General features: G+C 35.2%; 1 protein-coding gene across 2 annotated transcripts; it reads left to right on the top strand.

Moving 5' to 3' along the window:
• Window positions 1-670: 670 nt before the first annotated feature.
• LOC115625721 (galactosylgalactosylxylosylprotein 3-beta-glucuronosyltransferase S) lies at window positions 671-14,565 on the top strand. 2 transcript variants are annotated; one of them, XM_030520869.1, is made up of 5 exons: window positions 671-1,812; window positions 12,236-12,508; window positions 12,574-12,836; window positions 13,437-13,788; window positions 13,862-14,565. In XM_030520869.1, exons 1-5 carry the CDS (start codon window positions 1,371-1,373, stop codon window positions 13,921-13,923), a joined length of 1,392 nt encoding a protein of 463 aa, XP_030376729.1. In that variant the 5' UTR covers window positions 671-1,370; the 3' UTR covers window positions 13,924-14,565. The 2 variants fall into 2 exon arrangements, with proteins under 2 accessions (XP_030376729.1, XP_030376728.1); XM_030520868.1 differs by having other exon boundaries at window positions 671-2,058.
• Window positions 14,566-15,451: the final 886 nt, after the last annotated feature.

Raw genomic sequence — 15,451 nt, 5'->3', positions numbered from 1 at the left:
GATTTTGAATCATCAATTCAATTGAGTCATCAATCATCATCAGTCAGCAATTTTGGTAAAGCAGTGGGTTTATCCAATTTTATATTTCTTTTTTTTCTTTTCTTTTTTTGAATATGTATGACTCATTTCCGAAAAAAGTTACATATATTATAATAGTTCGCTAGAGTTTTTAAATTTTTAAATTCTATTCAGTGTTTAGATTTTCTTAAAAGCAAAAGTTTTTTGGATTTTAAGCAGCAACAAAAAGACAGAAATGCTGCGTTCTTGGAAGAATTTGAACCAAGTGGCTTAAACTTTATTAAAGGCAGTAAGTGCTTAGCAGTTCCTTATTCTTGCAAAAAGATGCAGAACAATTGGGGGGCATTATTTTTTAACCGCTTTTCCAGGGCACCAATTCTAAGCAAATTTCGTTACTAACTTAGCTGGGACAAGAACCAATAGCCACTGTGGCAGCAGCTACGACTACTGCTACTACGAATCAAAGCAACTCTGGGTGGTGTATCAGCGACAGCTGCACCACAATGGCCGGAGAGAGCCAGTTCGAGTGAGGGCTAGACAGTGAGAGAGCGAGAGTGACAGAGAGAGGAGAGAGTGAGCGCGCGTTAACAACCGCATCCACTTGGCCAGCATGGGAAACGATTTCAGAACGACTATGAAACTCAGCAGGCAACGAACACACAGACATACTCGTAGAAAAACGACAACAACAAAAAAGCTGAAACAAGCCAAAAAATTGAACAAAAGCAAAAAGTATTTCAGTGTCTCTCGCAAGGCTGAGTTCGCGGCGTCGTCGTCGTCGTCGCTGCGTTCCGTGGAGAATCAAATATTAATTCAAGAAAAACTCAATTGAGGAGGGCCCAGCGAAAATAATAATATAAAGAAATTCATAATAAATACTAAAATAACGCCAAAAGCGGTTGCTGGCGTTTTTGCCAATTTGCATAATTTATATTCGTATATCTGCGTGAGTGTAAATGTGTCTGTGATTGTTGTTGTGTCTAAAAATCAAAATTGTATAACGATAAAAAAAGAAGAGTGAAGTAAGCCAGCCAGCCAGCCGGCGGGCTCCGTGAGGCGTTCAATAAAACCGTGCTAATTGTTACTTAAGAAAAAATTGGAATTGCAAACACAAAAAGTTGTCAAATTGCTTGAGAGCCAAAAACAAGACACAAATAATTTTATTTCACCAATCAGTGCCCCAAATGGCAAACGGTTCCAAGCGCTGCCGCTCCCGCTGCCATCGTCAACAGTCGCTGACTCAGCAGCGGCCGTGCTGCAGCGTCAAATAGCCGCAGTAGCAAAAATAACAATAACAAAAAGAGCAACAAACAGCAACAAGAAGAGCAGCAGTCGGCATCGGCGGCCACAACATGCCCAGTGCCCATTACCGTCCATTACTCGAGAAGAGGCTGCAGACAGAATTCAACGACGACGACGAGGACGGGGACGACGAGGACGCCGAGGAGTACGAATATATAGGCACCAGCAGCAGCACCAGCACCAGCAACAACAACAATTGCCAGCAGCAACAACAACAACAAGGGCCACAGCAGCAACATTTTCATAATCATTTGCAACCGCAGTTCAATAAACCAAAAATCTGTTACGATTATTATGAAACATCGGCCAAAGGCACGCCCGTTCTGAAATCGACCGCCAACGCTATGGTTCGTCATGGGCGCTACAAACGTCTATTGGTGGTCCTTTTGTTGGCCCTACCGCTCCTCTGCTTCGCCTACTATCTACTATATCCGGACACGCGCCTCGGCGCCAACGACGCCGAACGAGAATTCGATCCACATGTTGGCACAGGTAGGAGACAACGTACAAGAAATCCCGACGTTGCGGGGGTCATTGAGGGGGACAATGAGGTCCTCGATTTGATGATAACTGATCATCAGCTGCCCCGCAAATCGCCTATTGAATTGATTTCGCAGATAAAGCAAGATCTTAATGTTCGTCCCCGAGGGGAGGCGGAGCTGAAAAAGTTCAATGTGTTTGCGCCGCACGTGTTGGCCAAAAACAAGTTCAATTCCAAGCAAGCAATCCGAAAGTCACGTGAGTTGTTGTTTTTGTTGTCTCTTCCACTTCCACTTCCACTACTTCTTCTTCTTCTTGTTGTTGTTGGTGTACTTTTGTGGCCACACACACAGGAAGTGGGTCCTGCGCGCAGCTACTGCTGGCCAAACGGCATGTTCAACACTTATTCCATGCACCACGTTCGAAAGTGAATTCGCTTTCACTTTCTTCGTTAGTTTTGCTGTTGTTGTTATTGTTATTGTTGTTGTTGTTTTTCTTTCTGTAGAGCACCACCATACACAATAACTACGGGCATATTAGTTGACAAATATGCCCAGTAGAATATTGCCCATGATTAATATATAGAATTGTGTTTTACTGATTAGTAGAATGTTTTCTTATATTTTGCGGTTTTTATATTATATAAATTTGTATCCTATTTTATAATAGGTGGGATTTGTTTTCTACGCTTTTTTTAATTTCGACAACCTAGAAATTAGAAGCCAATTCCATAAATCTTGCTTGGGAAGAACCCAAAGAAGCTCTAGATGCAAAAGTTCTATTTATCTATATCTAATATGAACATTCATCGAATCGATTACATTTTGAAATATAAAGTACAAGAGAAACCTAGAAAAATATTTGTAGAAATGAATGTCTTTAATGAGTGTTTCCGCTCCAAAATTTGTTGCTTTAAATTGCAAAAAATATCCAAAGCTATTTTATTATTGTTTTATTATTATTATTTATTATTGTCATATTCTTCAAAGCATTTAAAAACTGTTGGTTCCATATGCAATCTGAAGGTTATACAATCCATCCAAAATACAACTTCGATTAGGTATTTTTAGTCTGAATTTAAATTTAAAGTATTGTTATTATTTGCTCAAATCGAAATGCTGGCATAAGTAATTATATTAATTTTTAGTATAAACGTATCAAATCTAATTGAACTTTATCAAAAACTTAATTACATTTAATTCTTAGATATGTGGATGTTGAAAAAATACTATTTTATATATTTTGTTTATAATTGTTTAGTTTTCTGAAATAATATTCATATATTCTTCAATATGATAAATTGTTATTTCCATATTAATGGAATTGTTTTTACAAAATCTAAAACAGGACAATTAGATTTTAAAGAAATACAAAATGTATTTATCTTAACTATTATATAATATATTTAAGGGCTACTAATAATAGACTCTTCCATTCCGTAATACTTGTACGATTTTCACATGTAAGACGATTCAAAAGTCTTCGCAATAACAAGGTTTTAATGTGAAGGACGATTTAAATATTTATAGAAAAGAACTAATTACTTGAAAACCGTTAGTATTCAATTAGAGCTAGGAACGCTTTGATAAGATAAGAATGAGTTCGTTAATAGTTAGGCGAATTTTGAATAAAAACCATGTTGTGGGTTTTTATTAAATGTAGTACTCATTAAATGTTCATAGCAAATTTTCGTTTCCGGCAAGGCAGAACGATGCCCAAATGTAAATTTTAAACAGTTAGTCAGTTAGTTGTTTCGGTGCAAGCAGAATTGCTAATGCTGGGCCTTTTGAATAAAAACCCACAACATTTAATGTTAAGTTCTGTGTAAATATAAGATAGGAGTTGGACATGACAAATTAATTCAGAAAAACCCGAGGCTATTACCTATAACCGACTTCAAAAAAGGAGGAGGATATCAATTCGTCTCCTTTCTTCTTCTTTTTCAACAGAACGTTGTTGTAAAAGCTATATTGTAAATTGGAAACAAGTTAGCTGCATTTACAAGCATAACAGATTTTAAAATGTTGTTTGTTAGATTTAATGAAAGCTGTGATTTGTTTTTCCAATTTTAATCACAGCTTTTTTCAATCATATAAGGGCTGTTATTCTAAGCAGTTAGTGTACATTTGTGCCTGCTTTTTACCATTAAACTTAAGCTCCATTTATACGTAACATTGTTACGTCTATATATGGTCGACATGAAAATGTGGCTTAATCGGAAGCACAGCCAGCTTCTCATTCACAGCCACATAAAAGCCACAAACTAACGACTAACTAACTAACAAACTCAACACTCTCGCTCATGCCACTCTCGTCACACTCTCTCTTTCTCTCCAATTTTTTCACTCGCGATACCCCGCCCCCTCCAGAGCCGTTGCCTTAGTGTTGGGTTGCGGTAATCATCGCATGTACAAGTAGGTTGGCAGAAGACTGTCGGTTCGTCATTAGACATTGCTTAACATGTTGGCTTGTTACTTCTTCATTAGTTGGTAGTACGAGTAATTGGCCTAATTCGATTGGTATGAGTGGTATCTCTTTATACTTGTCGTATCATCAATAGCTGTCTGAAGCGGTTGGGGCTGTGTGTTTTTATTGACCACAAAATTTCCAGCTACAGTTACGCGACATGCCACATTTTCTAGGTCTTCTATTTAACTATTTCTTCTTCTTCCTCTTTTTTGTTGCTGTCTGAACGCAATTTATTAGCTAATTTCTACGCTTTCAATGGCATGGGCTTTGTGAAGTGGTTGCGGGCAGGCGCTTATTGTGGGGTAATTGTGTTTGTCAGTTGTACTCTATGTGTATATCGATTGGTTCTAGAACGTCCGCTTCCCCGATGGTCTTTGCTTTGTTTACATTGACACTGTGAGAATGCTAGATATAAACAAAAAAAAAAAAGTAGAACAGGGCATTGATGGATTGCACAAATTGTAATTGGAAATTAAATATTAATGCTTTTGGCTTAAGCTGGAAATGGAAAGATGTGCAATTTATAGAAATAGATAACAGCTTACATTTCTTTAACTATTATATATTAATTTCATATTTATTTAATTTTGTTGAGTATTTTGGTGACCTTCCTCATAGTTATTTTTATTGTTTGGCCGGCTCGAGGTCAGAGTAAGAAAAACCAATTTATTTAATTTTAAGGGACTACCGATGGGATCCCCGGCGTCCCCTGTAATAGCGGACATAGTCATGGAGGAGCTTCTGGAAAACACAACATCGAAATTGATCCATAGACCAAGACTCCTGACCAAATATGTTGACGACTTGTTCGCAATTATTGACAAGGAACAGGTGCAAAAGACATTAGACGCCCTCAACATATACCACAAAGACATCCAATTTACATTAGAGACAGAAAATGACGAGAAACTTAATTATTTGGATTTGACTATAAATAGATGTGGGAATACGCTAAAAACAAAATGGTACCAGAAACCGACGGCATCGGGTAGGCTGATTAACTATCACTCGAAACATCCGAAAAATATGATAATAAATACAGCCAAGAACTGTATAAGACGGATGTTCGAGACAAGTGACAAATTTTACCATAAACAAATAGAGGAAGAAATTAAACGGATACTGACACAAAACGACTTCCCTATCAAATTGACGTATTCCCTAATCAAGAACCATAAGAACCCAAAGAAAAAAGAACCAAGAGCACCAAAAATCTACAAATCTCTGACATACGTATCTGGGTTCTCAGAACGCTTCACCCAGTCAGACTGCTATCAAAAAGAGGATATACAAATTGCGCACAGACCGGAGAATACACTTAGGAACATTTTTAATAGGACTAAGGCAAAAATTGCAGAAATGGACCTGAATAACGTAGTCTATAAAATTCCATGTGACGGAGACAGCGACAACCCATGTAGGAGATTTTACATTGGAACCACTAAGTCGAAACTAAAAACACGGATATCACAACACAAGTCAGACTACAAACTAAGGCATCAAACATTGACACAAAAAACTGCTCTAACAACCCACTGCATAGAGACTGGACACACCCCCAACTTTGAAGAAACGAAAGTACTTCAACAAGAACGACACTACAGTAAGCGATTCACTCTCGAAACGCTACACATTATCAACACACCTAACAAATACAGAATTAACTACAAAGCAGACACCGAAAATTGCGGGCATATTTACAGACACCTGTTAGTTAGTAACTCCAAGTCAAACAGAGCAGACTTGCTTAAATAAGTAATTATATAAAAAATTTTTGTGTTATAGTTTTAATATGTTAATTATGTTATATGTTTTGTAGTTGCCCTGAAGACGGTTACCGTGGCGTAACCGAAATATATCGGAAAAAGAAAAGAAAATTAAATAAATTGGTTTTTCTTACTCTGACCTCGAGCCGGCCAAACAATAAAAATATTTATTTAATTTTATTTAATACACGAAGTAAACAAATGCAAACAGTCAATATATACTTCTCAAATAAATAGTTGAGTTGGTTTAAATACTACTTTTTAGGATCAAATGCATTTTTGAGTGGTAAATCCACTCGAAGCAACAGATATTGAAAAGGTCGTCTGAACTACTATACGATATATATTACTATTATATTATTATAATTTTATATTATTATATTATTATATTATTATATTATTATATTATTATATTATTATATTATTATATTATTATATTATTATATTATTATATTATTATATTATTATATTATTATATTATTATATTATTATATTATTATAGTGCATACACGATTCGTTGGTTTATTGCTCTTGCTGGAACAGAAAAAAAAAATTAAAAATGCCAAAGAAGAAAAAAGTACAAGCAATAACAAGCAATCTTCTTACTTCCTTATTAAACAATGAACTGCATTTATATGATGATTCACTGTAGTCGTGTTATCAAGAATGTGATAAGGTTAGGGTCCAACTTACTTCAAACCGAGTGTCATAATAATGTTGTAAAAATAATAATAAATACAAACAGTAGCTATAGTTAAATCATATTCTAAATTTATTTATAGCAAAAATGTGACTATTATGTGTCCGAATTAGTTTGATTTATAATGCCCTACTATATACATTTTGTCTGCTTGTTTATTTTATCTGAAAAGCAAGAATGCGTTACCAAAAAAAAAAAAACGAAAAAAAAAAATTATTTCTTAGAAATATTCGATGACAATCTTTGCTTTCAAGATTAAATGAATAACACATTTGGGGCAAATATTGGTGTTAAATATTTGCTTCATACGTAGTGAAAAAAAGGCCTTGGGAATGATATTCAGGAAGAATATTTGCTTAAACTACTTGAATTACTTAACTTAATTAAAAAATTACTCCAACAAATCAATCCACTTCTTGGGTTTCGATCTAATCTTTGAAAATTGAATAAAACGTAGTCTTGTTTAAAAACTGTTTTCCCTGTGATTAAACACTTTATGGTTGTTGAAAATAATTAAGGAAATTATTTGTCCAGCCACTTCAATCGGCATCTCCAATATGCATATCGCTAGCCAAGTAACGTTCTCCAATTTTTAGCGATTTAATTACATTTTACGCTTTGTGTTTCCTTCTTTCTCGCTCGCACTCGCAGCGCGTATAGACGCGTCGTTTCAGATTGTTGTTATTTTTGAAAAGATGAGTTAATTGCCATTTAGCAGTAATAGCGCGTCTCACATCAGTTGCTTCCCCGCACATCTGCCCCCCTCTGGCAGCTGAGATTTTATGCAAATATTTGCGAACTACCTAGAGGAATTATCAAGTAGGCGTTTAGCTTTTTACACTCTCAGCGTGTTTACTCTTCAGATTTGTATACATTTTGGACTTTGTGTCTTTGTGATGCATTTTCATTGTTCGCATGAATTTGAATTTCGAATGCAAACTTTGCAGTTGCGCGTGCCAATTGCATTTGTTTTTGTAGACATAGACACTCTGTGTTCCGGGCCAATGCTTGTGCACTTCAGAAGACACGCCACCTGCTTAAATAGGCATTAAATGTTCGGCATAAATACATATTTACAAATCTCAATTTAAATGTTTTCCCACCTATGCCAATGACCATGACAGTGAATGCGGGGAAAGGAAAGAGTAATGGGCGTGTTATTATGGGAACAATACGTTTATGGTGTCTTGCATATATTGAATGCTCAAGGCTTATATTGGAAAATAGGGGCAATGGCGTTTTTATTCAATAAAAAACTTTCAGATAAGATAGCTTGAAAATTCTTTTTTTTTGTGCGCAACGACCTTTAGAATATATTTATCATATCACTTGCTCATATAGTGATTTTTGTGATTAGTGTTCAAAGCGAAGGCATTTTTATTCCCAGATCGATTGCATGTAAACAAGAATAGAACGCTAGAGTTGACAATTTTTAAATACTCTGTACCCAGCACTCCTAAATAAACAAGATAGAACGCTACAGTCGAGCAAGCCCGACAGTAAAATAGCCTGTACTCTCCACAAAAAAGAAAAATTAAAAAAAAAAAATTAAAAAAAAAAATTAAAAAAAAATTAAATTATTAAAAAAAATGAATGAATTAATTAGTTAATTAAATTAAATGAGAATACATGTTTATGTTCAGTTTTAACAGCATACATTTACATCACGTACCTATGCGTGTTTATATGCGTGTATGTATGCAGCACAAAGTTGAACCAAAGCAGCAACAACAACAACAGCTGCGGGCAGCGCTGCCGACAGAGGCAGCGCATGAGCAGCGATTTTACTTATGGCTATAACTTTCTTCAGAATTGACCTATCATGATGAAATACGGACATTAGTACTAACTGGATGTACCTACCAAAATTGATTTCAAAATTCCGAGAATTACGGAAGTTATAAGAAAAAACACGAATTGCGGGGGAGTGGGGGGGGTGCATCGAAAAAAAACTCAAACTCGTACTTTCTCGGTCTTAGGAGAATATGGAAACTAAGTTTGGTTATTCTAGCTCTTATACTTTCTGAGATCCTTGCGTTCATACGGACAGACGGACGGACGGACAAGGCTATATCGACTCGGCTTCTCATCCTGATCAATAATATATATACTTTGTGGGGTCTGCCACGCCTCCTTCTGTGTGTTACATACATGCGCACAAAACTAGTATAGCCTTTCACCCTTTGGGTACAGGCTATAAAAATATAAAAAATGATCAACCCGCGTTTGTATGTAGCCAGCAATAAAAGCAACAGCTTCGGGTAGAGCTAGAGAATACACTTATAACTATAATGTTTTGAAAAATTTGCCCATCTTGATACAACTGAACATAAAAGACAGCACAAAGCAATAATTGGATGTAATAGTCGAATTTGACTAACAAATTTCAAATATTACGAGAGATATGGAAAATCACTTAAGTATATCGGAGAAGTAGGGGGATGCATCAGGAAAATATTTAAATTAATAATAATAAATTCAAATAAAATTAATAAAATTAAATGAATAAATTCTGGTCATTCTAGCTCTTATAAGTACTTTCTGAATGCTTGTGTTCATACAGACAGACGGTCAGGCGGGGTTTGACACGCCTTCTTCTGTGTGTTACATACATTCATACACACATACAAAAAAGTAGTAAACCCTTGTACAGGGTGTAAACAACTTAGAGCGATGTACTATCTGGCCTATCTGTCTGTCTTTGGAGCTCAGAAAGCGTCCATTTTTATACCCTGTACCCAAAGGGTACAAGGGTATATTAGTTTTGTGCGAGTGTACATGGAACACACAGAAGGAGGCGTGGCAGACCCCACGAAGTATATATATTCTTGATCAGCATGACAAACCGAGTCGATATAGCCATGTCCGTCCGTCCGTCTGTCTGTATGAACGCAAGGATCTCAAAAGGTATAAGAGTAGAATAACCAAACTTGGTATACAGATTCTCCTGAGCCCGAGAAAGGACGAGTTTGTTCATTTTCCCGATGCACACCCCTCACTAATTAATTAATTAAATTAAATTAAATTATTTTTTTGTGGGGTGGTACAGGGTATTTAAGAGTTGAGCCTGCTCGACTTTAGCATTCCTTTCTTGTTTTTAACTTAATTAATTTTAGTTAATTTTTTTAATTCTGCTTAGTATTAGAATTAATATGAATAACTATTTAAGCAACATTATATTCGTGAGTTTTGTACACTTTATTATATAGCTTACATATCATATAGATAGCAAAAGATTAAGCTTAATGCCAACAACATTTGTATTTTACGTATCAACACAATCTGCAATTATATCAAAATCTAAGCGATAAAATCGATTCGGTCAACAAAGTTATAGTCGAACGATTGTTGGGGCATTGGGTGCGGTTTTATATCAGCTAATAAATAAATATAAATCAATAGAGAATTTCAAAATATTAATGTGAGGTACGCTCAAACCGTCGGAAAATGTTTAGACAAAAAACATGAATTGTGGAACTGTCTTATCAGCTGCGGCGATAAGCAAGGTGAGCAGACCCCAGACATTTATTGCCGGTTGTACTCTATATTCTTGCACATGTATATATGTATTTCTACACATCAAAGACACTGCGCATACTGACAAACATTCAAAGCAATTGAAACGGGGGGTGGGAATTGAAACTCTGACTAACAGAGCAGGTAGTTTTGTAAAGTAAATATATACGAGTATTCAATAGACTTTTAAATAAACAAGAACGTATTTATTTAAAGTGGGCTTACAATTATCGCAGCTCATACATAGCTTTTGCAATGAAAGCATTAAATGTAAATAAAACACTTGTGGGTATTAAGACGTCTACACTTTTCACGGCTTGGCAAATATGCTTAAATATGCTATATGTGCTTGTATATATCATTAAAATGAAATACTATACGCACATCACAATGGTGGGGGCTTCAAATTCACTTACGGGGCGAATGCCAGTCAATATTTAATTACCTATTATGGCGCACAGCTACAATTGTTTGTTGTTTACTCATACTTTTGTTGTTATATAATATGTGTACCAACGACCAAAACAGTCGTTGAAGCCATTATTTCGAATGTGCACGTGAGACTTATCGGGCCTTTAGCATCGGTGGGACTTTTCTATAGTTTGCTGACTCTAATGGCCACACTGTCGCCCCTTTTTCGCGTGTTTCAGCTTTATTTGGTTTATCAGCTATGTGTGTTTTAATGGATTTGTTTTTTCTCTCACATAGTACGAGTATACGGTGTAAAGCCATCAGCTGCATTAATTTTATTACACCAAGAAACTTGTCAGAATCAATCATCTAGATTCTAGATGGCTAATTCTCATAGCAATTAACGTTTCAAATTATTTAACGCATTTAGTGGGAATATTATTGAACTAGTTTATCAACTTCCAAGCTATATCAAAGGCTATATACATTAGCTTGCTTTGCACTCGCATTATTATATGCCATTGTTAAAATATTTGGAAGAGATTAGGACGGTATTGTTTCTTTTTCGTTTTTATGGCGAGCATATTTCAAGAAATAGAATATCGGTTATGAAACATGAATTTTCATACTGTTGAAATGTCGGCGGAAAAATAAATGATAAATAAATAAAATAAATTCAATCCTTTTGGCATTTGATTGAAATCTTCGGGTATAGTTTATCATCAGTCACTATTGGTTTTATAAATGTTATTTAAAGTATTGAATTGAAATAAACATCATAATTACTCATCCCAATTTGTAGCGCGCAAATATGATTAAATGATTTCGAATATACATTTCAATTGAATACAAGTGTTTGAATTAATAGACGCGTAATTAGATAATTTTTTTTAGTGTAGAAAAAGGCAATGCGAATGTTTATGGTCTCTTGTAGGGGTTTTTTTATTACCCCATCAATAAAATGATATGCAAGCTTAAGCGTTTCAATTACTAACAACAGCCAAGTCTCGCACTCAACTTAATAGAAACTAAAATCACTTGTACTCTACAATTATACCATTATAACACTAGAAATTGTTTCTAATAGAAAAACCCGGCAACAAGTGAACCAGATGTACTCGTACGATGAGAAAAACCATACACACATTAGTCGGTTGTCAAGCGAGGTTAATGGGTTTACTTTAGCCCCAAGCCATAGTTGAATTAATACATACAAATCGCACCCAAGTGGCATCATTAATGTTATTTTTTTTGCTATTAAATGCGACCCAGAAGACTCAAAGACGCCCATTAGTGTATTTATAAACTGTACAACAAATGGCAGAGAGGAACGTACTTGGGGCTTATTATTATTGGCAAACAAAAATAAATGTGCTAAAAGAAATCACAACTATGGTACAAATATTGTGCTATTTTATTGTTGTTTTTGTTCGTTTAGCTATTTGCTTTGGGTGTGCCCGGCGACCTAGACAAAGTGTTACAAAAATAACAGGTCACGCAAAATTTGTGTTGCCTACTTTCAGGCTGTACAATAAAAATTAATTTTTACCTCTCTCTCTCTCTCTCATTGTAGACAGCTCTGGCGCTCGTGTATTGAACGAAACGCTAAATATATGCAGCGAGAGCGACGAGGATCGACGCCTTTACATACAGGATAAGCAGATAGATGCGTATGTCCAATTGCCTGTGATCTATTTCGTAACGCCCACATATCCGCGACGTGAGCAAATACCCGAACTGACGCGTCTGGCCTACACTCTGATGCATGTCGCAAGACTCCACTGGATCGTGGCTAATGATCATGATACCTGTACACAATATCTGATTGAGCTGCTTCTGCGCTTTGGTAAGTTCATGCACTCCAGATAAGCCATTGAGGGAGCGCAGCAGTAAATATTTGTTATCTTGCAGGCATACCCTACACCCACTTGGCCAGCCCCATGCCCAGTAAATTTCGCAATAACAAGCCAGCGCCCCGGGGTGTGGCCAATCGACGAGCTGCTCTGCAATGGCTGCGACAACGCAACATTACGAATGGAATTTTATACTTTGGTGATGATGACAATACATACGATTTGAAACTGTTTTCCGAAATCAGGGAGACACAACGTGTGTCCATGTTTCCCGTTGGACTGATAGCAGATTATGCGGTTAGTGGACCGGTGGTTTGCAAGGTAAGCTTTAAAAACAGTTGAAACTTCTCAAATTAATGTTGATAGTGGAAGAACTAAAAACTCTCATTATAGCAGCGTTCTTTCTATCAAAAAACTTCACTATATTATCTATTATATCTATTAGTTCAAGAAAAATGTGTAGCTTCTAAGGCATTTCTTAAATTTTCATTAAATTGGATGACATGTGTGTTTATTGGCACAATTCGGTTTTGTTTCGGCTAATTAACAAATATAAATGGATCGTGGCTATCTGGGTGTTCGATAACAACAAATTGCATTAGATAATTATTTGTGATTGTTCCCTATTTTTGTACATACATATCTAACATATGTAAGGTCAACAACATGATATTAAGCTTATTGGATATTCAAATGGCACTGTACTTTATCAGAATTTTCGTATATGTTTATGGCTGATATCGAAATCGTATGCACCGTTAACACAAACCCGATATACTCGTACATATGCATATATGTACTATATATTATTGCTCGTCATATAGATAGAAAGCCGAACTAATGTTAGAAATCAGCAAAATATGCATTATCTATATAAATACTCTTCTAATATATACATAACCCTTGCTAATTTTTTTATAGGGAAAAGTAGTTGCGTTTTTGGACTCTTGGGTTGCTGATCGACGCTGGCCCGTCGATATGGCTGGCTTTGCGGTAAACCTCGCCTATATGGCGCAATATCCGAATGCAAACATGCCCTATAAGCCGGGATATGAGGAGGATTTATTTTTGCGCAGCATCGGACTGCGTATGGATCAGATCGAGCCACGCGGCAGCAACTGTACTGAAATTTTGGTGTGGCATACACAAACGAAGAACAAAAAGGCGCCGACTGTGCGATTTAGTCGCGAGTATTTAGATGAACGATCAAATTTGGGCGCACTATTCGAGGTACTGCAACGTATGGGTGTGGCACACACATCAGAAAATGAAGGTGCGTATCAGAAATATGTTTATTAAAAATTTCAATAAAATTATTTACTTCTTTCACTCTGTTTTCTATATAGGTGTCAAAGCTCAGCTCAGCAAGAATGGCAAAGTAAAGCCGCACTCCTATTTCCTCAGCTGAAACCAAATCGCCGCGCCCATAACACCATTAAATGACAACAACTTAAGTCCTTAAATACTCATGGCTTAAATCTCATAACAAATAGCCTGAATTAAAAACTAATTTTTATAGTTTTTTTTTTCGCTTCATACCAAACTAATCGAATGCTGCTGCTGCTGATTACACAAATGAAAGAGTTGCACAATTTTTAAGATTAATTTCATTGCGTTGTTAATTAAATAACTTTCACAACATTTGTTACTTAGTTATAACTAAGTTATGAGTATGTGTATTTCGTAAGCGCTAAGTTAACTTTTTGTTAAAAAGTCATCAGGTCTAGACAGTTACAGCTATTTACACTTATTTTTGGTGTTCAAAGTTAGAAAAGACATAATGCCTAATACTTGAATATATATATACGTATGTAAGTTATTTTGTTCAGTTCAATTAACTATGTATGTACCAGTAGGTTGTATTTTTTTAAGCAAACAAAGTATGAGATATATATTTTTTGCTGTGACAAACGTAACGAACTGTCGTGAAATTAGAGTTTAAAATGCATGTAGTGTGCGAAGCTTTAATTATGAATTATTAAAATTAAAAAATATATTATTGAATGCATAAATCGACATAAATATAACAAAAGCTTATTCCAAACTTAAATTGTACAACTTAGTTTCATCTACAAGTAACGAATTAGTCTTAAAGTATGATTTCATATCGCTTTCGACAGTGTGTACTACGAGTATTATATATATTGATGCAAGCACTGCGTACAGCTCATTATTGAAAACTTTTAAGGTACGCTGCTTCATTATCATATCATATTAGTACATAACCTCGGGTTTGCTGGGGGCAAATTTTAGATACCAGTATGATGTGGGCTCTTCATTTGAACAGAGAAAAGATTGTGTTGAAATGGCTTTTTGGATATGTTGGCTTTGCCATTAATTTCCAATCAAACAAATGACAATTTTAGATTCTAAGAAGAGACTTATTAAGGCAAACTAAACAAATACATAAAAAAACAAACAAATTTGCTCTTTTTGGGATTGAAATTTTCGATTTCATTGACTGGAAAACACAAAAAATACGTTTTATAAATATTTGTTGAAAAAACATAATACATCTAAAATATAACGGATTACATTTGCATGTTTTGCATTATTCGTCATATTTTAACACTAATATTGATATCTAATATTGTTTAGGAATATTGGAGGCTTATTCCCAATCATTTCAATTGATATTAGTTTTTAAATTAAAATTTACGTACATATCATAAAACTTATGTTGCTTATATTTGAACAAATTAAGAAACTTGCATTGTAAAAACTTAGGTAGAAGCCATTGTGCATCCGATTTTGAAATCGTGTCATAAATAAATATCATCTAGGAGTGAAAAACATATAAAAATGTCATACAAATCATTAATTCGAATTGGACTTTATTCAGGGAATGTAATATTGAGCTGAGGTGAGCGTTTCAATAATGAGCAAAGCAAACGAAAACGAAACACAAATAAACCAATAATACGTATAGTAAGAGA

This window comes from Scaptodrosophila lebanonensis, unplaced genomic scaffold, assembly GCF_003285725.1.
Source record: "Scaptodrosophila lebanonensis strain 11010-0011.00,11010-0021.00 unplaced genomic scaffold, SlebRS2 tig00000080-arrow-pilon, whole genome shotgun sequence".
NCBI classification, from domain to species: Eukaryota; Metazoa; Arthropoda; class Insecta; order Diptera; family Drosophilidae; genus Scaptodrosophila; species Scaptodrosophila lebanonensis.
This window is presented reverse-complemented; position numbering and strand designations above follow the sequence as displayed.